The 24,420-nt window shown below is 49.2% G+C and overlaps 2 protein-coding genes across 3 annotated transcripts in view; one reads left to right on the top strand and one right to left on the bottom strand.

Annotated features, from left to right (window-relative positions):
- MOB3A (MOB kinase activator 3A) overlaps window positions 1-24,420 on the top strand; it is a 337,768-nt gene that overhangs the window by 74,882 nt on the left and 238,466 nt on the right. The window lies entirely within an intron of this gene.
- Window positions 1-24,420, bottom strand: part of CSNK1G2 (casein kinase 1 gamma 2) — a 41,561-nt gene that overhangs the window by 11,042 nt on the left and 6,099 nt on the right. Inside the window, exons 2-10 of one of the 2 annotated variants that reach the window (XM_020780796.3) lie at window positions 13,199-13,762; window positions 8,384-8,424; window positions 5,040-5,109; window positions 4,050-4,195; window positions 3,450-3,684; window positions 2,769-2,854; window positions 2,157-2,241; window positions 1,913-2,061; window positions 963-1,046 (exon numbers count right to left, since the gene is read on the bottom strand). In XM_020780796.3, the coding sequence (XP_020636455.1) occupies window positions 963-1,046; window positions 1,913-2,061; window positions 2,157-2,241; window positions 2,769-2,854; window positions 3,450-3,684; window positions 4,050-4,195; window positions 5,040-5,109; window positions 8,384-8,424; window positions 13,199-13,385 (1,083 nt within the window). In that variant the 5' untranslated portion in view covers window positions 13,386-13,762. Of the gene's footprint in view, window positions 1-962; window positions 1,047-1,912; window positions 2,062-2,156; window positions 2,242-2,768; window positions 2,855-3,449; window positions 3,685-4,049; window positions 4,199-5,039; window positions 5,110-8,383; window positions 8,425-13,198; window positions 13,763-24,420 lie in introns of both variants that reach the window. The other variant, XM_020780795.3, reaches the window with a different exon arrangement.

Genomic DNA, 24,420 nt, shown 5'->3' with positions numbered 1-24,420 from the left:
GAGTAGAAAAACATAAAAACAAGATCAACATGCAGTCTCTACAGCAGCGTCCCCCTTAACCGGGTGCCGTCCAGATTCGATGGGCTACGACTCCCGGGAAGGAGCCATAGCCCCCCCGAGAGGCCGGGAAGCACCCGGTTCGGATCCGAGAAAAGGTTTGGAACTTAAAGAGGCATGTTCCAAAGAAGAGGAGAAATGGGTCGGGATCCACACTGGACGAGCCGGTTCCGTTCACAGGGCCGCCGACGGCTGTGGGAACTCGGTTAGCGTACGCGCAGGCGCCTCGCACTTGGGCCTCTCCACTCGGCCAGGCAGCCCGAAGCACACCCCAAATTCTCAGGGTGTGTGTTTGTGTGTGGGGTGTTCTTGCGATTGCCTGCCCCACTCTCTCTGACACTAGTTCTCTCCCAGCCCTCAAAGGAGGGAAAATACCTAAGCCTCAAAATGCCACATGATTTAGAAGGGACCCCTTACTACTCCTTAAATCAGCCAGCAGTGAATACTAGACAGAACATGGTAAATCCAGGGTCCTTTCCCTGCCTCTCCAGAAACCATGAAAATCCAGTCCTGGCCCCCCCTGACGTCAATTTGGTCTAGTTTCCAGCATTAGGATCACAGAGTTAAAGGAAAGCGTAAAACAATCCATTTGTTCAAAATCTATTCCTCCTACCGAGATCGATGGTACAGAATAAACAGTATTTGAGAAAAGGAGACCACCAATTCCCAGAAGCCTTCACCACCAGCTGAGGGTTCTGGGAACTGTAGTCTAGGAAGAACTTGGGAGACCCAAACACCTCCTTCCTTGCCATACCGGGAATTTTCACACCCTGTATGGCGGCAGGGCCCAGCCTGCCAAGACACGTCCACGAGGAACATCCGTCCCGTTTCTAAGGAGCGGCAGGCCCTCTTACCATTGGCGCTCAAGTCTTTCCTGCCACGATCTCACGCCCAAACGCCCGTACCTGCTGTTTGATGTACTGCGGTGCTTTCTCCCGGTTTGGCGCCTGGACTTGTACATCGCTCTGGACTGTGCCGATGGGGGTCGGCTGCAGAGAAACGGGGAGAAGAGACAGACGTTTTGTGGGTGGAAGGTCAGGGCGGAGACCTCGTGTATTCCGGGTGTGTGTGTGTGTCAAGTGGTTGTTGGCCGGGGTTGCAAAATCCCACCACTCTTTGGGATGGGGAGTTTTAGATCTTGGACCACACTGGCCCCTTGAGTTCAAGGACAAAATGATGAGACAGTAAATTGAATTATAATTTGGAGAATGGAGTTTAGGAGCCTCCTAGGCTGTGTTTGCTGTCTGCATTTTTTGGAATGTTTTCTTTCTTCCATTGCTTATTTGTAAGTTTACTGTTATATGTCTGTTTTTTTAAAAAATCATGTTCTAAACCGCCCAGAATAGTGTTTTTAAACAACATGGGTTTTTTTTTAAAAAGACCATACATCTATAATCTCTGAGCAGAGTCCAACTGGTGGGGAAAAGTCACATATGTCATTATGTATTGTCAGAGAGAGCCAGGAAGGCATGTGAACAGGAGAAAAAGTGTGTATGATTTATATAAGGAAAGACCCCCCTATCGTATCCTTGGGATCACAATCTGTGGTCTGGAAATACCGTATTTTTCTGTGTATAAGACTATATGATATTTTAAAAAAGAAAAAAAGGCAAAAGTATGTACTTCCACGATGTACTGGCCATTGGAGGGAGCCACAGGATGTGCTATGCTTAGGGTTTGCTGTTATCCACGGTTTTCAGCATCTGCGGGGGTTGGGGTTGGAACCAATGCCCCATGGATACCGGCATGGGGGTCCTTCTGTCCACATACATATATAAGCATTCCATATTTGTATACAGAAACACATCCCCAAAGGCCAAGATAACCACCTGGAACTCCCCCCGGGGCAACTTACTAAGGGTTTCCCGGCCCAGTCGTATTCGTAATCAAACACGTAGCCGTTCCGGTCAAAGAGATCAGTGAAGAGTTTCCGCAGATAGTCGTAGTCCGGCTTCTCGAAGAAATCCAGTCGCCGCACGTAGCGGAGGTAAGTGGCCATCTCCTCTGCAGAAGACCGAAAAGCAGGTCAGAAGCACAGACCAACAGGCCAAGCCCACCCCTACCCTGGTCGGGCCCAGCCTGGAGGCAGCCATCCTTACCGGGGAAGTTTTCGCACAGCACTTCGACAGGTGTGGCCCTTTTGGTGTCGCCAATCTTCTGATACCGCTCCTTGAGGGTGTCTGCCTGGAAACGTAAGGCAGGGACAGATTTGTTCATGTGAGAAAACCAAGTCTCAACCCTCCGCCACACTCAAAAGAAAAAGAACCTATCTAAGGGAAGATTAACTTCCCAGGCCGAGCGACCGTCTCCTCACGGAATGTTCACCAACATTTCAAGTTACCGACGGAGCCTCCGCAGCTCTTCATGAAACAAAAACCAGAAGGCTACCTCTGTTTCTAGCCCTCAAGAGGCAGCTGAGGTGGATTTGAACTCCACCCAGGTATCTTCTGGGACGGTCTCACAAGGCAGAGAGGAGCAGGGTTTTGACAGGGCGCGGCTTTCTGCCCCACACGCAGAATGGGCTCGTTTGCTCGCGGTCAGGCTAAAAAAGGGGAGGTGGACAACCATCCAGGTCACCCAACGTTTCTTGGAGAAGAAGGGAAGGCAGGAGACAAATCTTGGAGACCAGGAAAGTGACCTTCCCGGACTGCCTTTGGAAGAATCAGCATCAACTTGAATATCTGCACTTTTTTCACGGAAATAGAGCTCACCTTGAGTCCTTGCCAGGGCAAACTTCCTCGGAGGAAATACATGAACATGTGCCCGAGGGCTTCCAAATCATCTCTGCGGCTTTGTTCTGGGCAGGAGACAGAAAAGAGGCAGGAACGTTGAGCCGAGGACCTCTTTCCAAGGATAGAGTAGAATCAGCGCTGAAGGTATGCCCGCACCGAGAGACGGATCATTCCACTAAATTCTCACATATAACAAACCTGACCCCAAGTCCCGTTCCGGCAGTCTGATAACCCAGCCACTGATGCGCTCAAGAGGGTCAGATCATTCTCCTCGACTAGTGTGGCCAAGAATCCGATTGTGCGGAAGGAAGTCCCACACATCGGGAGGCTACCAGACCCAAGAATGTTTGCTTTAAGGACCCGAGATAGCCTGATTCAAGTCCACAGTGATCCCTTGTGGGGTGGGGTGGGGTTATTGTTTATCTTTGTAAACCATTTGGAGCAGTGTCCCGCATTAAGTCAGCAGTATATAAATCTACAAAATAAAGAACAATCCCTGAAAATCATGGGTAGCAGTCAGTGAGATTCTCGCTCTCTCTTTCATCATATCCTGCTTCACAAGGTGGTTATACTGAGAACGAAAGCGAACCTTGCTGGAGGACGATACCGCCACTGTGGAGCTGGGAGAAATCACGGTTGAGGAGACCCTGCCTCGCTCACCTTTGCCCAGATGCGTGTTGATGCTCATGTACCGCGCCGTCCCGGTCAAGCTCTTGTGCTCTCGGTATGGGATGTGTTTTTTGGTCTCGGGATCGATGTATTCTTTGGCCAGGCCGAAATCAATGATGTGGATGGTGTGCTGGCGTTTGCTCCCGGGCCGGCCCACCAGGAAGTTCTCTGGCTTGACGTCTCTGTAGATCAGGCTTTTGGTGTGAACGTACTCCATCCGTGTGATCTGGCGGGGGGAGGGGGGAGAAGACAGAGAAAGTGGGGAGGGGGATCCCAAGATCTTTGTAAAACATTTCCCTGGGAGTCTGGAGAGGAAAAAAAAAAAAAAAACACCCTCGGGCCTGTGGAGCTTGTCCATCACACTACAAACCCCTAAAAAGAGTTTCCCATCTTCCTGCTAAAAATCTTACAGCTTGCCCTTCCATAGAGGAGGGCTAGCCAGCACCGAACAGGAGGAGACGCCAAGGGCGAGTGTTTTCTCTCCACTTCCAGTCCTACGCCCGGGTCCCCTGAGGGGAAGGGCATGCCCAGGGCCTACACCCTACGTTTTGTCTCTACGGTAAAGATGGTGGTGAAGGGGGCGGCGCTCACCAGTTGGATGGCGATCATCAGGACCGTCTTCAGCGTGAACGTCCGGTCACAGAGGTCAAACAGATCTTCGAGGCTCGGGCCAAGCAGCTCCAAAACCATGGCGTTATACTTCCCGCACGGGCCAAAGTAATACACCTGGGGAATACCTTCTGGCAGAAGCGCAGAAGAGAGGTGGTGAGAGGAGAGGTCTCGATTCCCTGTGATCTTAGGGCAGGGGACTCTGACCAACATCTTATTTTATTTTAACAAAGCACAAGGCCCACAAGTGGTTCAAGGCTGTCCTGCATACCAGGGACCAGAACGCAGAAGTAAAATAACATCCTACGTCCGGTGGTTAGTCCAGCCGAACAAACCCATGGGATCAACAGAGTTTTTGGCACGTCTCAGGGGCCACTGATCCAATGCTCTACTTGAGTTGAGACCAACAGATGAGCTACTTCAGATTTTGGAAAATCAGCACTGGCACCTCTCACTGCAATTCAGTGAGTTTACTTGAGTGGCAAACCACCCCTGACTTCCATCCAGAGAATGACTTGGGATTTCGGGACATCAACATTTCGATAAATCTGTCCCATTCAACGGGGGTAATCTCGTTGGAACTAACAGCTTGACAAGTTACAAGTAATTAATCCTTTCCTGTTGGGTCTATAAAATAAAAGATGGGTGGATTGACTCATCCCTTCTCCCCACCGCCAATAACTAAGATGTCAATTTGGAGGTTCCTCTAAAGTTACATCTTCGCTAACGGCTGATGCCCAACAATAATGAGGTGTCACTGAAGCAACTGTGACAACATCACACCTTTTCCCAGGAAAACTGGGACGCTTTTAGTTACTCCCAATAGTTACCAACAATCTGGGAGGTCTTAAGAAAACAAACCCAGCCATTAACCTCCACTGCCTAGTCTGCACAGCGGCGGTTCCTCAGCGACTCTATTCATGTATTACAACCCTTCCAATCAATCTCTACTAAGCTGTTGTCTCCTCTCACCTGCGTTACCAAGCTGTTTGTAAAAACGGTACTCTAAGTGTAGTTGAGGAGCTCTGGATTTGATAGGTTCCTGGGAGGGAATGGAAAACAGAGGAGAAGAAGAGAAAAAACATACAATTAGTATATTTTTGTTACAACAATAAGAACTTTAAGAGATGAAGAAGGAAAAAAAAGGATTTGTCAGCTCAATAACTGCTCTTCACTCTGAGTCAGATCCCTAGAATACATCACAACATGCAAAAGAGAACCAGCGTGGAATAACGGAAGAGCGTCTGACTATGGCTGAGGAGGTCTGGGTTCAAATCCTCACTCAGCCACGAAAACTCCCTGGGCAGTGGCCACAGGCCACCACTCCCTCGAGTCCTTATTTAGAGCCACCTTAAGTCAGAAGCTGCAGAATCTGGTTCTGGTTCTGAAAAACCATGAATAAGCCCACCTCTCCTAGGACTTTGCGGTGGCTCCTGAACAGAGGCCCCACCTTGGTCCAGGACCTGCCTCTGTAGGCACCAAAGCAGCCCCGTGGTTTGTTCTGTAGGGAAAAAATATTTCTTTGGCAGATTTTGGGAAGTATTTATTCTTCTTTTTCATACAGTAAGGCCCCTAGATCCATGGGGGACGGGTTCTCAGCCCCACTGCAGATACTGAAAACGGCAGATAATAGTGAACGCCACACATAGCATGGTAAAAGAAAACCAGGAAAAAAGTATTTTCACTATGTACAGTGGTGCCTTGCATAGCGATCACTCTGTATAGCGATGAAATCGCTTTGCGATGGCCCCATGAGGAAATTTCGCTTTGCGATGATCACAAGGAAGTGATCATTGCAAAGCCCCTATTTTCGGCCAGCTGATCGGCGGTTCCAAAATGGCCGCCAGGTAAACGAAATGGCCGCCCGTTGTTTTGCCTCGCTTTAGAGGTACCGAAAATGGCCGCCGCAATGGAGGATTTTTGCATGAGGTTAGTTTTTAAGCCCATAGGAACACATTAAATGCGTTTAATGCATTTCTATGGGCTTTTAAAAATCGCTTAGTGATGAATCGCTTAGCAGTGATTTTTGCTGCACCGATTAACATCGCTAAGCGAGGCCCCACTGTATTACCAAAACTGGCTACTAGAGGGAGCCAGAGACCATGCTACAATTTGCCCCCGAAAATAAGACAAGGTCTTATATTAATTTTTGCTGCAAAATATGCGGTGTCTTATTTTCAGGGAATGTTTTTTTTTCATATACAACAGTCTACTTTTATTCAAATGCAATCATGTCATCTTCTGGTTGCTGTACAAGGGTTAAGAGCGGGGTTTCACTTAACGTGGGGATTATTTTGGGGGTAGGGGTTATATTACGAGCATCCTGAAATATCATACTACAGTGGGGTCTTGACTTAAGAACGGCTTGAGTTAAGAACATTTTGACTTAAGAACCACTCTCATAGGAAAATATTGACTTGACTTAAGTACTTAGATTTGAGTTAAGAACTGAAAAAAACCACGTGTGAGGCAGGGAAAGTGCAAAATGTGAACTTTCAGTTAACTGTTGGCCAGTGAAAAGGGTGCCTGTCTGCTTCCTCACTCCTCCCAGCGTTTAGAGAGTGGATTGGGAGACAGTCTTCAGACTGCCTGGTCCTGTACTGCCTGGACTGTATTTTCCCTGCCTTCCCTGAACCTTTCTTGACCTAAGAAAAAAAAGAAACAAAATATCCCCCTCTAGGGGTCGAAGGCAGAATAGCAGCTTCCCATTAGTTTCTATGGACGGAAAAGAGCAGATATGGATCAAATGGTTCTCAATGCATTCCTATGGGAAATGCAGATTTGACTTGAGAACTTTTTGACTTGAGAACTGCCTTCCAATACGGATTAAGTTCTCAAGTCAAGACCCCACTGTAGGGCTTATTTTCAGGTTAAGTCTTATTCTGGGGAAAACAGGGCATGTATTCAACAAGAATACAGTGGTGCCTTGCTTAACAATGTTAATTGGTTCCATAAAAAAAATCGTTATGTGAAAACATCATTAAGTGAAACACCATTTCCCATAGGAATGCATTGAAAACCAGTTAATCCGTTCCAATTGGAACAGATTAATGCTTGCAATCATTAGCCCACCTCCTGAAACCTGCGCAAACTTAATTTGGTGTTGTTCTGAGTCGTCGTTAATTTTTGCTGATTTTCTCTCTCTCTCATTGAAAAGCATTTTATAAGAGCGAAAAGGGAGATCAGAAAGAGCTTTAAAAGGGAAAGGGAGATCAAAGAGCCCTTTCCGATCTCCCTTTTCGCTCCTGTAAAAGTGTCTTAAACTGTTTGAAGCCTGTTTTAAATGCTTGCAATCGTTAGCCCACCTCCTGAAACCTATGCAAACTTAATTTGGTGTTGTTCTGAGTCTTCGTTAATTTTTGGTGATTTTTTCTTTTTCCCTCATTGAACTCTATTGAACTGTCCGTCCAATGCATTTCAATGAGAGAGAAAACAAAAAATCACCAAAAATTAACAACGACTCAGAACAACGCCAAATTAAGTTTGCACAGGGTTCAGGAGGTGGGCTAACGATGCAAGCATTTAAAACATCTTCCGAACAGTGTAAGACACTTAAAAATGAGCGAAAATGGAAGAGCTTCAAAAGCACTGAAGCCGGCTTCAGTGCTTTTGAAGTCCTTTCCGATGTCCGTTTTTGCTCATTTTTAAGTGTCTTACAATGTTTGGAACCTGTTTTAAATGCTTGCAATCGTTAGCCCACCTCCTGATCCCTATGCAACCTTAATTTGGTGTTGTTCTAAGTCGTTAATTTTTGGTGATTTTTTGTTTTCTCCATTGAAAGCCTTTGAACGGACCATTCAAAGGCTTGCAATGGAGAATTTAAAAAATCACCAAAAATTAACAACGACTCAGAACAACACCAAATTAAGGTTGCATAGGGTTCAGGAGGTGGGCTAATGATTGCAAGCATTTAAAACAGGTTTCTAACAGTTTAAGACACTTTTACAGGAGCGAAAAAGGGACATCGTTAAGTGAAATTCCCCCATAGAGAACATCATTAAACGATGGGGGAAATTCCTCAAAGAAACCCATCGGTGTGTGAATTCATCGTTGTATGAAGCAATCGTTGTGCGAGGCACCACTGTACACAGTATGGTCTGTGCCTCCCTCTAGTGGTCAGTTCTGATAAATACATTGCGGTAAATACGCATTTTATTTTAAATACGCATTTTAAGTTTTTTTCTTTTAATATTTTCCAGACTGTGGATAAGTGAAACCGCAGAAACAGGGACCCTCCTGTACTTAAGTTACTTTTGGGTGTGTGAAAAGTTTCAAAATGAGAGAACCTTTTTGGAGAATGCTATGTGCAGACTTACCAACTTGATTGCTACGTATTCGTTCGTATAAAGGTTCTTTCCTGAAAAACAGAGAAAGATAAAGGAGTGAAGCAAAAGTAAAGATAGACGGGGAAGTTGTGTCAAGAGGGGCGGGGCAAGGAAAGCGAAACACTGAACGTTTCAGGGTTGCTTCAACGGGAAGTCGTAAACAGGGAACTCTTTTCTGTGTGTAGAACGTTTTATTTCGCTCGCCTGGTTTGCCAGATCTGGAGTTTAAACGGTGGCTTGAAAGCAAAAACAGATGCATAGGAACGTATTTTCCCCCTTTTAAAACAGCTTCCTTGCATGATATAAATAGGAGATGTGTTGGGGGGGGGTCTTCTGTAGCCACAAGGGGCTAATTTATTTTCAAACTGAGAGAAAGTAATGTGTAAATCATCAGTGGGCCACACACACACCCCTCGCACCAGAAATGTATGAAAATAAAGGGAAGGCTAGAAAATAGAAGTGAACGAATGTTCGCTTTCAGTTTTGCTTTGGATGCTTTTTTTGCAAATCCTCCCGTCCCCTCTTCCCCGGAGGAGATCCAGCTTCACAAAAGCCTTTCACCCGGTCAACGATTTGTTCCCCACAAGCCTGGAGACTTAACTCTTCGAACCAAAGAGGTAGGAACACTGTTTTGGCCAGCGTTCAAACGTCTTTTCTACCCTGCTACTCCCTTAAAAATAATTCGCCCGGGCCAATCTCTATCATTCACAAGGCTCCCACCCACCCACCCCCACCCGACACCTGCTTCCATGCATCAGGCCCGGCCTCCTCGCTGACCTTTCGTTTCCAAAGACTCCCAAGTATTTAATCTTAAAAATAAAATAAAACAGAAAGAAGGAGGAAAAGCAATTGGGAGTCCAGAGACCGATTTGGAGACTCAAAGGATGTCAAATTTTGGGTATCTCTGAGCGACACACCTTCTGTTGGGCTTCTTTACCAGCCGAGGGAAGAAAAAAAAAATCAACAGTGTCTCTGTTGGGATAAGAGATTTATGCACAATGAAGATTGAAGGGAGATAGGGTATCACTTTTCAAATACTTGAAGGGTAATCCTACAGAGGAGGGGCAGGATCTGTCTTCGATCCTCCCAGAGTGCAGGACACGTCAGAATAGGCTGAAGCGACAGGAAGTTGGATTTTGGCTGAAGATCAGGAAAAACTTCTTAACTGTTAGAGCAGTACGACAATGCGACGCATGACCTTGCAAGTGGAGGCCTTCAAGAGAAAATTAGACAACCCTCTGTCTGATCTGCTTGGACCGAGATTCCTGCCTTGAGCAGGGGGGCTGGACTGGATGGCCTTCGAGGCCCCTTCCGGCTCCATCATTCTAGGATTCTATGAACAGCACTCCTAGTGGGGGAAGCCAGGGCTGAAGCCCGCCTAGCTGGGAGGCCTGGCATTGGGAGCCGCAACAACACACATGGTTTCGTAGCAACCTTGAGAATCCGATCTTCTGCTGAGCACACCCCCCTTTTGCTTTAAGGCCAGGCAGGCGAAGGTGAGCCTGAAAATTTCCAGGCCAAACTGGATGCAGAAACTGGCTTAGAAAAGCAGGTGAGCATTTCCCATACTGGGCCGTCATCAGTGACCACCCCAGGAGGGTGAAATCTGGCCGCTGCGGCAAGATCACGACAGGGATGTGACTCCACCACTTCTGAACCACGGAAGTGTCTCGTGTCTGCCTTCAGAATCCTTTCCAGATTAGATTACGGCAATACCCTCTCCATACCTCTCCCTCCCCTTGATGACGGGGCCCAAAACAGATCAATTCAGGCCCGTCGTCCGCAGCCCTGCCCAGCTCTCGCAAACTCAAAAGTCGTGGCTTCCTTTAGGGAGTGGATCTATCTCATACTGGGTCTCCCTCTTTCCCTGCCGCCGTCCACCCCTCCCGGCACGGTGGCCTTTTCCAGAGACCCCTGCTTTCTCACCGTAGGTCCAAATCATGACAGCTTGCGGTTTAAGTTGGCTTCCAGTGAGACCGGACAATGTCAAGCCCGGGTATTCAAATAGGAAAAAAGCTCCCGGGGAGGGAGGGGAGGAGAAAAGGCAACCAAGTAAACCAGTCTTGCAGATTCGTAACACAACATCCGGAAAGCCAGTGGCTACAAGCCACAGCCCTAGAAGGTGGAACAGTCCAGGAGAGAAGTGAAAACCAGAACACAGACCGGCTGGAAGTCACCCCGCGAGTCAAACACCCAGACCGACCACATCATGCTGGCTCCCGACACCTGTTCTTTTTTTTAATTAGGAGAGATGGAATCTCCTGCCCATCGGCTGAAAATGGCAAGAGATCTTCCCCAGGAGAGCTCAATCCATGGCCAGCTGCCTGAGGTCACCGCGGTGGGTTTCAAGCGCACTGATCACTAGTAGCCCACCAGCGATCCTGGGGGCAACTCCAGCGGTCCGGGGCTGATATTTTCCCTTGCACCAAAGAAAACAGGCAGAGCCACCTAGGAGAGGAGCCTCGATCCACAGCGTGACCGCCTTTCCCAATCCAAAACCTGGTGGAATTATAGATGAGTATTTCCTCCTCAGGTCTCAATAGGAGAGGCAAGCAGATACATCAACCTTCACAGACTGGAATACCCCCCTTTTCTGTGCTCTCACGGAGGGAGCAAGAGGGCTGTGGACCCCCCAACCCTTTGATTTACCCCCTCACCCCAACCATCCCCACACTGGAACGTTCTCCTCTTGCTGGAAGGACTGATGTTATGAGTGCAAAACACAGCATTGGTCTCTTGCATTTAGCCTTCAGCTCTAGAAGGTTTTCAAAAAAAATGATTAAAAAAAAAAAGAACAAGTGAATATAATCACCTTAGAATGGCACAGTTGGAAAGGACCTTAAGAATCATTCAGCCCCGGTCAAGGAGGCCATGTGGGGAATTCAAACTCCCAACCTCTGGCTCCGCAGTCAGAGGCCAAAACCCCTGTGTTACCCTGAGGATCTCAGCCTCGGATTTTAAGGATCTCTGGTAAGGAGTCAGGACAGCTCCAAGGTCTTCAGCCATGGCTCCTCTTGGCCTTGAGATCTAGGAACTTGGGAGAGCCAAAGGCCGCTTGCAAATCCCAGCTCTCTGTGTCTGCTTTCAGAAGTCTGCATCAGGTGGGGGTGGGGTGGGAGACACCACAATGGACAGCCGCGCTTGAGCGTGTGCGCATGTATTTGACTGGCTGACTGTCAGGCGCGCCTGCGGAGGGCGGGGGAAAGACAGAGAGAGAGAGAGAGAGAAGAGCCGGACTGTGCCTGAGGCGCCAGATAATCCCCAGCGTTTGGGAGGATCTGGGGGAAAGTACAGCCTTAATACAGAGCGATGGAGAGAGCGGTCACTTCCCGGCTGGTTTCGCAGCCACGGCAGAACCTTACGGGCGGTGTCGCGGCCAAGCCTGAGAGCCGGTCTCTTCCGGGTGTCCGCTCCCAAAAGGTCTCCCCTCTGTGGGGCCAGAAAGCGTTGGCTACTTCCCAAGCCCTCTGCGTGCGGCATTCTCAAAACAGGGGTTTCAAACTTGGAGCCTGGTCCTAAAAAGCATTTCAATCGAACGCGTCTCCTCTTCGTGGCACTCCTCCGGTCCCCTGCGGGTTTCCAACCCGTGTCCAAACCCCTTCCCCAATACTTGGGAGCGACTCCAGTGTGAAATTTTTTAGGGCCCTTGCGTTCACGGCTGGCCAGTCTTGGTCCAACGGCAGCTCCTTTAAAGGCCTAGGGAAACCGGCTTTTTGTCCAGAGTCACGAGACGTTCCGCTGTTTTTGACGAAGGGTCCCTTCGTTTTGGAGAGAGGCTCCCTGTCGCCAGACCAGACAGTCAATGTGTAGCCGATGGGCAGGCCAAGGGGTGCCATGCGATGGCCGCGGGCATAATTCCCCCCGACATCAAGTAAGCGGGTATAATCGATTCACCTTCAGTCCTCTCTGTCTCTCCACCCAATATAACCAGTGGCAATGAGGGGTGGCCCAGGTGTAGACAAAGTGTGATCCTTCTAGATGTCATCGGACAGCAAACTGCCAGCGTCCCTTGCCCATGGGCTATGTTGTCAAGACGGGTGGGAGGTGTAGTCCCATTTGTTTATTTGCTCCATTTTTAAAAAAACTGCCTCTCGCTTTTAAACAGGTTTACAAACGAAAAGGCATAATACAACGGACCTCATAATAAATCATGGCACTGAAATACAATTAACCGTATTCCATATACCAAATGTTATGATATATTTAAAAAAACACTCCTTAAAACCAGTTTAAAAATATATCATTAACACCATGACACTCTGTAGGTTGTGCTGACCCTCTGATGCAAAACGGAACAGACCAGATTTCCAGTTTATAAAATCTTAGAACTCATGAGCTGAAAGGGACCCAATGGATCATGGAGGCCAGTCCCTGTCCAGGAAGCACCAAGGAGGATTCAAACTCCCAGCCCCCCGGCTCTGCAGCCAGAGACCCCATTTCTCTGAGCACAGAAGAGACGTGAGGTTCAGATCACCTTAATGTGAAAGCATTCTCCTCACCATCAAACTCCAGAGCTGGAAGGGACCCCTAAAGATCATCCAGTCCGGCCCCTGTCAAGGAGGCCCTGTGAGGGATTCGAACTCCCAACCTCCCTCCCCAAAGCGGAGAAACAACTTCCATTTTTCTGATAAATAAAAGAGCAGCCCAACATATAGAAGAAAACAGCCCAGTCCTAGAGGCTTCCAGGAGGAACCCGTTTCTCGGTCTTTCCGTCGGCAATTTTGAGAAGGGGAAAGAGGGAGCCCCTCCAACCCCACCCTGGGGCCCGAAGGCCGAGCCCAGCGCCGGCAACGGCCACCGACTCACCCAGCCGCAGCTCTCCGAAGTTCCCGCACCCAATCTTCTTCCCGACGCGGAAATTCGGCCCCACCATTAAGACTCCAGAGTTGGTCCCCGTCGTCCGGCCGCCGTGACTGCTGCGCCCGCCGCCCGTTTTAGACATCCTTCGGCCGTCCTCGTTATCCCCTTTCCCTCCTCTCTTATCAAAATCCATAAGTTTATGATACCCCGGCCTCTCCACGGTTACGCCGCTGCCATACACCCCCCCCAAGATGGCCGAAACCTTTGAGGCGGGGGTCGGGGAGGAAGGCGGAAGAGGAAGAAAGCAACAGGGGATCCCAAGGCAAGCTTTCTTCTGGGTTAATAAACCATCCCGGGCGGGCGGCGGAAGAGGAGGAGGAAGAGGAAGAGGAGGGGGGAGGGCGTGAGGGGACGGATTGCCACCCGCATGAGCTGGGCTAGTGCTGCAGCCGCCGTCCCGCCGTCCCCGGAACGAATCCTGCTATCGGCGCGTCCAGCCGCCTGCCCGCCGGAGAAGACCGCATGGCGAAGAAAGACAAGACGGTCCCGCGGTGATCGGTCGCTTCCAACCTGCGGAAAAGATGGAGAGGCGATGAATGAGCGGAGGTAAAAAGGACGTTGAAACCACAGAGGTACTAAGAGAGGGGTGTGGGTGACGAGGAGGGGAAGTTCCCCGGGCGAACCGGAAGACCTTTGGAGTTGACCCAAAGCTGCAGGCTGACTCGCTAGAAAATATTTCATTTTCGTTTTAAAGGCTCGTCTCGGATTTAGGGTGGCCAGCTATTGACTCATCCCTAAAGCAAACCATTTCCACTGAAACTGCCCCAGCTGATTGATACACAGCTTCTTTCGTTCCGCCCGAGAGGAAAAGACAGGGACCTGGAGAACGACCAGAGGGTCCCTCAAAATTCAACCAAACGTGTATCTGCCCCCAGCATTTTTTTCCTGGACTTTCCTGTCCTCCTCTTGCTCCCTCCTAGTATTTAGCCTTCAACCGTTGCTGTCTGGTTCTTTGGCCTTTCCCAGCCTCTTGAACGAACTGTAAGCCCCTTGGGGCAGAGACCTGGCCAGGCCTTCTTTGTTCACAGCTGCCTGCACACGTGTGGAGGTATGAACACAGGGTTATTGGCAAGTCTGAGAGTCTTTGGTACTGAGTCCCAAGCCCCAGGTTCAAGTCCTTATTAGAAACAAGCTTTTTTCCCCCTCCCAGTAAGAAGGGAGGGTGAGTGGCTGAGTCACGTCCGAGTCACTGAAAAAAACAAAACAAAACCCAGGTCAAATCGCCATTGCAACTTAAGTCCGATTTGACAGAAGTCCTCATCCCCATATACACATTTTTTTAAAAAAGCTAAAAAGCGCATTTTTTAAAAAAGGTGGGCTCTCTCGATCCCCCACTCCTGCAGACTCTGTGGGGTTCCTGTTTTCATCTACAGGACCCCCCCCCCTTAAGACCCAAGACCTTTGAGCCATCGAGATCTGGCCCTTTTTTATTGTTCCTGGCATTCAGCTTAGCAGGGTCCGGCCCGAACCCCCAACGGGCCCATCTGAAAACACTCCTCTTGAGTCCCAACACATTGACATCTGGGTCACAGGGCAAAAGGATCACAGTGCAAAAGGATCACAGTGTCCGTTTGCTTTCATGCCTTTTCATCTTTTATTCTTTACAGAAGCATTTCCAAATCTGCCCATTTCTGCCCAGGGTTTGGAGCCATCCTGCGGACAGGAATGAGCCCTGTGGTGGAGGCAGCGCCGTTCAAAGCCACGCTCACCTTATTATTATTACCATTTTTTAAAAGCACGCTTCCGTTAATCTGGATTAGATGAGGCCTCTCTCAGAGGAGTTAAGCGGAGAAAGGCTGTCCGTTCCCGAAGGATTACTACCACGGCGTGGGAGGAACGCCTCGGTCATCTTTCCAAATTAAAAGAGAGAAAAGAAGGAGAAACCTCTTTAAGAACCAGGCGCAAGAAGGAAGCGGAGATCAGACCTCACTGTGCTTAAAGAGGAGAGTAAAAGGGGCTGCAGTCCTTCCCAGACATTACGCCACTGCAGAATGCGACAGGATCGTACCATTTTTGTCCAGTTCCCCCCCCCTCCAAAATAAGGTTTCTCTCCCAGCTGAATGCCCAGGAAAAAAGACAATTCTCCTCTCCCACCTTTACGCATTTCTGTAAAGCCGGTTAGGATGGGGGGAAAAAACCCAACAGGTCAAAAGATCACCTGCAAAGTCTCCTGGGATTTGAACCCAGACCTCCAGGGTCTAAACCTAACACTCTTTGCCACTACACTGCAACTAGGTTTGGCCTTTAGGGTCCGGCTATGACAGTGCCATAGGAGGCCGAGAGAAAACACAACCCAGAATAGCTTTCAGAAGGGATGGGAAGAATTAAGAAGCAGACTCATCCTGCCTATTCCTCAAAAACTCCATAGTTTGGGAGAAAATAAGTACAGCAGGACCCCCCTAACTGGGGCGGATCAGTTCTGCAGATGCTGAAAAATGTGAATGATAAGAACGTTCTAGGTAGCATGGTCTCTGGCTCCCTCCAGTGGCCAGTTCTGGGAACTTCATCATGACAAACAATTCTAGGATTTTTTCCCCTTTTAATATGTTTGTTTGTTTGTTTGTTTATTTGTTCAATTTATATCCCACCCATCCGGTATATTCTACCACTCTGGGCGGCTTACAGAATATAAAAAACAATTAAAAAAACCCCACAAAAACACATAAAAACATTAGCATACAACAATAACAAATAGTGCAGGAATAAATAAATAATAATTAGCAAAGCAAAGAAATCAGTAGTTGACAGGAGGGAAGGCCTGGATGTACATCCATGTTTTCAGCTGGCATTTGAAAGTACCCAGCGTTGGGGCCTCGCGGATTTCCGGAGGAAGGTTGTTCCAAAGGCGAGGAGCCACCGCCGAGAAGGCCTGGCTTTGTGTCTTTTCCCTCCGGGCCTCCCTCGGCGTCAGGCTCCTCAGCCTCACCTCCTGACTCATGCGGATGATCCGAGTAGATCTTGGTGGGAGCAGGCGCTCCGCCAAGTATCGAGGTCCTAAACCGTTTAGGGCCTTATAGATAAGCATTAGAACTGTGAAGTCAACGCGGAAACGGATGGGCAGCCAGTGCAGTTTGGCCAGAACAGGAGAAATATGTTGGTGTTTTCTCACTCCAGTAAGGAGTCTGGCCGCCGCATTCTGCACCACCTGAAGTTTCCACATCAGCCTCAAAGGTAGCCCCACGTACAGCGCGTTAACGGTGGTCTAGTCTTGAGATTACGAGCGCATGTACCAAGGTAGTGAGCGCCCCCATGTCAAGGTAGGGTCGTAGCCGGGCAATCCGCCAAAGGTGGAAAAAGGTGGTGCGAACTACCGACACCGCTTGGGTTTCCATGGTGAGCGTCGGGTCCAGGTGTACCCCCAGGCTGTGAACCCCACTCTTAGCAGCCAGGTTCACCCCCCCCCAAATGTGAGAGAGCCACCCAGGCCACCAACCCCAAGGGTGCCCGCCCTCAGAACTTCCGTCTTGTCCGGGTTCAGCCTCAGTCCGTTCTCCTGCATCCATTGCAGTACGGCCCCCAGGCAGCGCTGGAGGGACAGGATGGCATCACCTGCAGTTGGTGAAAAGGAGATGTAGAGCTGGGTGTCATCCGCATACTGATGACACGACGCTCCACACCCCCTGATGACCCCACCCAGCGGTCTCATGTAGATGTTAAACAGCATTGGGGAGATAATCGACCCCTGTGGGACCCCACAATTGAGGCTCCACGGGGCCAAGACACTCTCCCCAAGCTGTACCCCCCCAGGGTCGGTCCTTCAGGAAGGAACAGAGCCAGGCTAACGCCAAGCCACCAATTCCCAACTCGGAGAGCCTCCCCAGGAGGATACCATGGTCGATGGTATCAAAGGCCGCCGAGATGTCGAGGAGGACCAACAGAGACATTTTGGACCTGTCAGCCTCCCTCAACAGGTCATCGTACAGGGCGACCAATGCAGTCTCTGTACCGTGGCGCGGCCTGAAGCCCGACTAGAATGGATCCAGGGCAACTGTTTCATCCAAGTGGGCCTGAAGCTGATCAGCGACCATCCTCTCGACCACTTTGCTCATGAAAGAAACATTGGCGACGGGCCTGTAATTGCCAATCTCGTCCGCCGCCATATTAAGTTTCTTTCTAATGGGCCTAATGAGTGTCTCCTTGAGGGCAGATGGAAACCTGCCCTCAAGGAAAGACCCATTTATTATTGCTGTGGCCCATTCTGTTGTTATCGGCCTGGCTGCTTTGATTAGGCAGGCCAGGCAAGGGTCCAGGGAGGAGGTGGTGGCTCGACAGCGATCAAGCACCTTGGCCACAGAATCAGGCGTCACAGGGTGAAACTGTGGATCAATGAATTAGCGGGTGCTGATCTTGCATTTAAGGGATCCTGCTGTAGTAAAGGTGATTGACACCAGAAGATAAGGAGACAGCAGTGGCATAAATAAAGGGATGGGTGGGGAGAAGGGAAAGCCTGCTGGATCTTACAAACTGGATTCTGGCAGAGAACGGAGAGGCTTTGCATTCCCAGATGGTTCTCGTCTTCAGACCTTAGCCAGACGCACCAAATTTTTTTTTAAAATACATCTAAAACAAGGTATGCTTTGTTTGGGTGACGGTAGTTGGCTTTGGAAAGGGAACGGGGAGGGCACTCTTCTCTCGGTGGCTGGAAAGCAGGAAGGCTGTGTTGAGAAAAGGCGAGCTTTCTTTTCTTCCGGGGACCGGTTCACGATGAGCGTGCAGACCTCACCGACCTCTTTAAAAAGAGACGGGCCACAACCACCCGTCTATAGAGATACAAACACATGCCAGCTACAGCCATGCTGGAGGTCTCGGGCTCAAGCAGCCCCCTTTAAACCTTTTTTTTGAGGGGTCAGCTGAATCCAACAAGGGAAGGGTATGCATTTACCTGAATCGTTCAGCGCCGCACTCTCTTGCTGCTGCAAGAAATGCAGAGGACTGGGGGGGGGCGCAGTGGGGAAAAGAAACCGGAAAAATTAAGGGAGTAAACCAACTAACTAGGAGTTTTTCCCACTGGAAAAATGGAGAATCTACAAAACATGATTCCTATAATGAAATCGATTCCCCCCCCCCCCGGAAGAATGAGTTAAATAATTTGTAATCTGAATCTGGCGAAAGCACAGATGTGGAGCTTCTAGGTTGGAAAACAGTCTACCTGTAAAATACCCGTCACTTCCAGGAGAGAGAAGAAAAGCCACCATCCGGCCTCATTTGATTCTTCCTGGTTCCAATGAGACTTTGAACGGGACTCTTTCCGGGTTCTTAATTACACCTTAATGGAGCCTCCACAGTCATCAGCATTCTAGACACCTGCTGCCAGGAACAGACAGACTAGGAATCACACAGAGGGGGTTTTGGCCGTCGGAAAACAGGAAGCCGGGCTTTTTGGATGCCGGGTTCGAATCTCGCCTCCCACCCCCAGATTCCCCCCACCTGTTTTTACAGCACAGCCCGAGGAGACGAGAGCAGGTTGTTCCCGCTAGCAACTAATTATAATTATTATTTTTCAGATGATGTTTACGTGGCGTTCTTACCCTCCTGTTCTCTCCGTTTCTTACCACGCCTTGGCAAACGCGAGAGCCATAAAACAATTACTGTATAACGGCACTTTCTTGGGGGGAAAAAACTTTAAACCGCTCAGAAACCCAGATTTATCCGAGCCAGACAGGCCGAGAAGGCAAGGCTCCATTTCTCTTCCTTTCCTCCACCCCTTTGCCCACAAAAATCTCTTATTTCCGTGGCGGAAAGGAAGTTCTTTTCGGCGTCCAGAGAGAGGAGGCTAAAGGAGCAGCCATCATCATCCGCGGGTTGTGTCGGAAGAGGCTACGTCAAGCCAAAACCGATGTTGTTGCTTAGTCGCTTGTGAAGGAGGGAGGAGAGTCGATGGCTGGGAAAAGAGGTTCGTCCTAGAAACACACCCACACACCCCAACGCACAAGTGTCTCACGGACTTCCCCACGGCTACGGCAAGGCCCCTGCCAGAAGCCGCCGACAGAGAAAGAGGCTTCGAGAAGGGAGGGGATATAAGTTTCCCAAAATACACAATATTCCATCATACGTGGACAAGGCACTGAAAAACAGAGGTAGACTCTGCCTACACCGCGGGCTCGCCAGCAGCCACAAAACGCTAAGGACATAAAGATCATCTCTGTTTTTTTTCCCTTCGCTTTTCTCTGCAGTTTTGACTAATCCCTCTGATCGGGGTTGCAAAAGATTTCTGTCTGTCTGTCTGTCTCTCTCTCTCTCTTTCTTCAAAAGCATTGTGGTCTGTTTCGGCACATGGTGTTTAAAAAAAGTAACAAGCGCACCGCATAACGACGAATTTGCATAGCGATCTCTTTTTTGAGCTCACTAATGCGATCGCATACCGATGGTCTCTATGGCCAAAAATCGCATTGCGACGATCGGTAAGCATTTCGCTTACCGATCTTCGCATTGCGATGTCGGGAAATCAGCTGTTCGGCGGTTCCAAAATGGCCGCCGCAACCATTTTCGCACCCTGTCCTCGCTTACCGAGGGTGCGAAAATGGCGGCGCTATGAGGAAACATCGCTTAACGGTGAGTTTAGAAGCCATTGGAACGCATTAAACTAAGTTTAATGCGTTACTATGGCATTTTCCTATCCGTATAGCGATGGTAAATCCGGAACGGATTAACCTCGCTATGCGGGGCACCACTTTACTGCTCTTTTAAAAACAGGGGTGTCTTTAAATAATTTGTTTGGGACGAGCTGGAAAGTGGCTTCCCACTTACGGGGAACTTATGAACGTAGGGCCTCCAGAAACGTCGTCTCATTTGGCAGCCCCCGCTCAGGTCTACAAAAGTCTAGGTCACGGCTTCCTTACTAAGTAAGTCTATCTCGCCTTTGGTTTTCCTCTTTCCCTGCTTCTGTCCACCTTTCCCAGCCTTTAAAACACACACAGAGACACACTGCCCCCTACTAATGAAAACCAGATGGCACACACCTTTAAAATGGCCACTACTTTTCGAGGAGTTACATGCAGATAAGACTGTTGGATAGCTCAAGGGCTTATGCCTCTGGCTGCAGAGCCAGAGGTTGGGCGTCCAATTCCTGCTTGTGCCTCCTTGACCGGGCTGGACTTGATGACCTATAGGGTCCCTTCCTGCTCTGAAGTTCTAAGATTATTATAGAACTGCTGGATCAGTGGTTTAGATCTCCGGTTGCAGAGCCAGAGGTGAGGAGTTCAAACCCCCCCCCCGGGCTTCCCCGACAGAAGGTAGACTGGATGATTCTTAGGGCTCCCTGCGGATGCCCGAGTTTCAGACTTCTTGAGAACGGACTAGATCACTGGTTCTTAACCTTGGGTTACTCAGGAGTTTTGGACTGCAACTCCCAGAAGCCTTCACCACCAGCTGTCCTGACTGGGGTTTCTGGGAGTTGCAGTTCAAAAGCATCCAAGTAACAAAGGTTAAGAACCACTGGACTAGATGACCTCTTGGTTCCTCCCCCCAAAAAACCACAATTCTAATAAAACCCTACTTCCGAAAATGTGCAGACTGCATTCAACCTCCTGCTAAGCGCTGGGAGGGAAGAAAGCAAAATCCCCAGATTTGGACAAACCAAGGATAAAACAAGTTCTCCCCCAACATATGCTGAATCCATCTGAGGGAGAGAGAGGAATCTTGGCTGTTTCCATGGGCCTACTCTAATGTCCCTTACAATACTCAGCGATAGGATTTCAACCCGTGGGACGTGAATTCATGTTCGCCCTAATGACCCAACCCCTCTGAGACACCGATTCCGTATTTAGAAGCAGTGCTCCCTGGAGAGTCAAAGACTGGTTGCACTACCACAGTCCACGTTTGGGAAGAATAATGCTTGCTTTCCTTCTGTAACTGGCAAATGGGGAGACTTGCTTGTTGAATGTCTCAAACGTGTCACTCTGAAGGAGTTGCACATGGGACCTGGGGAGGCAGATCGACAGACAAACCTTGCTTTCTCACGTCCTCCTCTCCCCACCCACCCCCTGCAAAAAAAATCCCACATCATCATCAGTCTTGCAAGAAGCAGCAGATTCTCTGGCATCACCGAGACAATTCAGAAGCAAGACATAGGGCACAAAAAAAAGCTGCAGCTACAAAAAGGTGGTGGAGGAGGCTGTGCGGGATTTTGCGGGATTCTCACCTCCCCATTTCCCTCTTACCTATCCACCCACCCGACACACTCCACTTCAAAACGACGTGGCTTTCCAACTTGCTCAGCAACACAGCAACGCCCCAGGCTCGCTCGGCAGCCGTACAGAGGGGAGGGGGCCCAAAAATTAACAAAAAAATGTGAAAATCACAGCATTTATGAATACTGTCTCTGTGTCCCTTCGCACTAAAATAAGAAAGAGGGCAGAACGCACTTTTTTTCCCCTCCCAATCTCTCCTTCTTGGCTTTCTCCCTTTGCACGAGAAGCCCTACCTGGAAAGGGGGAAAAAAACACCACGTTCTACCAAGGGGAACCAGAGATGGCACAATGGAAAAAAGAAAGGAAAAAATGTTCTAGGGGAAGTTCTAAAAATATTAAATACAGAAGCGTGAGCCAACCGGTGCCTTTCCTAAGGGGGAAAAAAATCCGAGCCATGCACGCACATAAATAAAAAGTAGCCAGAGAAAGGAAAAAGAGAGAGAAGTGGCAGAAATGTACACCCTCGCGTTCTCCGCTGGGAATGTATTGCAGGGAGCCTGGTTCGTTCTCCGGTCGAAATCTCATGGGAGAGTTTCAGATTTTCCTCTCCGAATCTAAGAGACGATCTTTCCAACAAAGCTTTTTTAAAATTTCCACTTACAAGGGCCTCCAGAGAGTCGTAGATGAGTTCTCGATACCTTTGGGAACTTTTCCGGGAGAGTCTAGCTTTCCCCCCTCTTCTCATGAAAAGGAGTCTCGTGGGCCCCCAAAGTATAAGCGAATTTCATGGCGCGCCGAGCGCTTCTGTGGACGCAGGCGAGAGACGTGCCTCGGAAATGATGGTACCCACAATCTCTCACCAAAAAAAGAAAAAAAGTTGGTTTTTCATGTGCTATGAGGCTCTGACGGTTTTCCCTGCGATGCATGAAAGCCTCTTGCTCTCCACACGCAAACATTTTTTTATTCTTTTAAGTTTTAAAAGAAACGTCACACTTTTAAGGCTACAGAAAAAAACAGGATATCTGAACCAAAGGAAGGAGATAAATCCTCGCCTCTCTCCTGCATGTGCCCAGCCGGGAGGACCTGCCAAAACTTTGGGCCGGGGTTTGTTTCATGTTTGACTGTCGGTCCTCCCGGTGATTTTCCCGACTTGGAAACAAAAAGGGGATTCATTCACAGTCGGGCAGCTAGCCGTCCGTCCCGTCGGCCAGCCGGCCACAGCAGCCATGTCCACCCCAGCTGTTTCTACTTGCTTAACACACGGGGGGAGCAAAGCGAGGCCCGCTGATTTTTGGCCAGGCGGACGGGACCGATGGTGAATGGAGGCAGTTTATACCCGCTGCTCCTACTCAGCGGGCATACAATCAGGTCTGTGTGTTGGTGACGCCCGGCGAACATAAGCGAGAGACCCTGCCGAGGAGTAGAGCGTCGCGCTCCTGTATCCGGGCGAAAACAGGCAAAAGGCTCAGCACAGGAGCAAAAACTCCTCTCCCACACTCGGCACAAGCCGGTTCGGCCCTTTGCACCCTAATCTGGAAAGCAGGCCAAAGCGATACGACGGCAGATCTTTTGGGTGGCTGGCCTGCAAGAGTTTTAACTCCCAGAGTCTCAACCCTATGAGACGGTCCCAGCACCCCAAATCAGGGGTGGGCAACATCCACGTAGACTCCCCATCTGCTCCATTCATCCTCAGGAGTTCAAACCCAATTTCTGGGTTAAGAGCCTCTTAATTTCACGCCTGCGTCTTTCACACAAAGGTCCCTTTCAGAGGAAAGACGCCTGTCCAGAAAACTCAAAACAACGCCTGTCCATTACTTTTTCAGCAGGATGTCTGCCACCTTGATCCAGAACACAGCGCATCCCCGCTTGTCTCGCTTAATACAGACATTCCCACCGAGTTCAGTCTGCTTACTCCTGAGAAAGTGAGCTCGAAAACCTCACTTCCCCCAAAAAAGGCTACTTAGGGTCACCGTCCGCCAGATGCCACTTGACGCCGTGTCACCCCATCAACTAAGAGCTCTGAAGAATCTGGAAATCTGCACCCTTTTAGGGACATATTCCTTCCAATACGTGTCTTCCCTGCTTTAACAAAAGATCTGGAGAAAGGAAAAGCAATAGTTCCATGAAAGGTTACGTACAAAATTTGAGTTCCGAGCGGTTTTCGAGGGGTCGGCCTTTTTCGCAGATGGCCCACGAGGCCAACACACTCTGACTGTACGGAGAGAGAGGGAAAAGGCACAACCCGATTTTGTACACTGGAGATGAACCAGCATTTGCTTCTGAGGAATGTCACAAACATCAGCAAACGCTTCCGGTCGCACTGAGCCAGGTGCTCTGAGATACATGTACGAACCTGCTGTTCTCCCGCTCTCTTTAAAATGGGACAGAGAGGGAAAGATGGAATCCTGACTGTGCATGCATAAAGAAAGCCCCCAAAAACACAACCTAGTGAGACCCAGGGGGGCTGCAGTGGGATAAAGACTCTGGAGGCCTGGGTTCGAATCCCCACCCAGCCAAAGAAAGCCACCAGGGAGTGGTGCTCCTTAAGCTGCTCACACGCGTTTAAAGGCCATAATACGAAACCACCCCCAGACATATTCATAGTTGGAGGGAATCCAGCCTATGTGGGGAATGACCGAACACATTTCCCTCTGAAGAACCCCCCCCCCAAAAAAACCTTTTCCCTTAATAACCGAGAGGGTTTTTTAAAAATGAATGGTTGCACTCTGTTGTTTCAAATGTGTTTCAGTACTGATTTTATTTACCGTTTTTAATATAAACTTGTTTCATTCTTTCTAAATGCCCGTACACTTCCTGTTTTTAGCTGTTAAACAGTGTCATTTTTAATGATGTAAGCTGCCTTGGGCTCTTTTTAAGAAGAAAGGCGTGATAAAATGCTTTAAATAAGTAAATCATACGTTTCCCAGAGGGCAGGGAGCCTTCTGGGTCCTCCCGCCACATCAAGCTTCCCAGTGTAACATGGAGTCTGAGTCCCGGGACCCCATGCGCTTCTCTCCATTTGGATCACGAGGCCACCGA

Source organism: Pogona vitticeps, chromosome 7 (assembly GCF_051106095.1).
Source record: "Pogona vitticeps strain Pit_001003342236 chromosome 7, PviZW2.1, whole genome shotgun sequence".
Classification (NCBI taxonomy): Eukaryota; Metazoa; Chordata; class Lepidosauria; order Squamata; family Agamidae; genus Pogona; species Pogona vitticeps.
The sequence above is the reverse complement of the archived record's forward strand: the minus strand, read 5'-3'. Positions and strand labels throughout refer to the sequence as shown.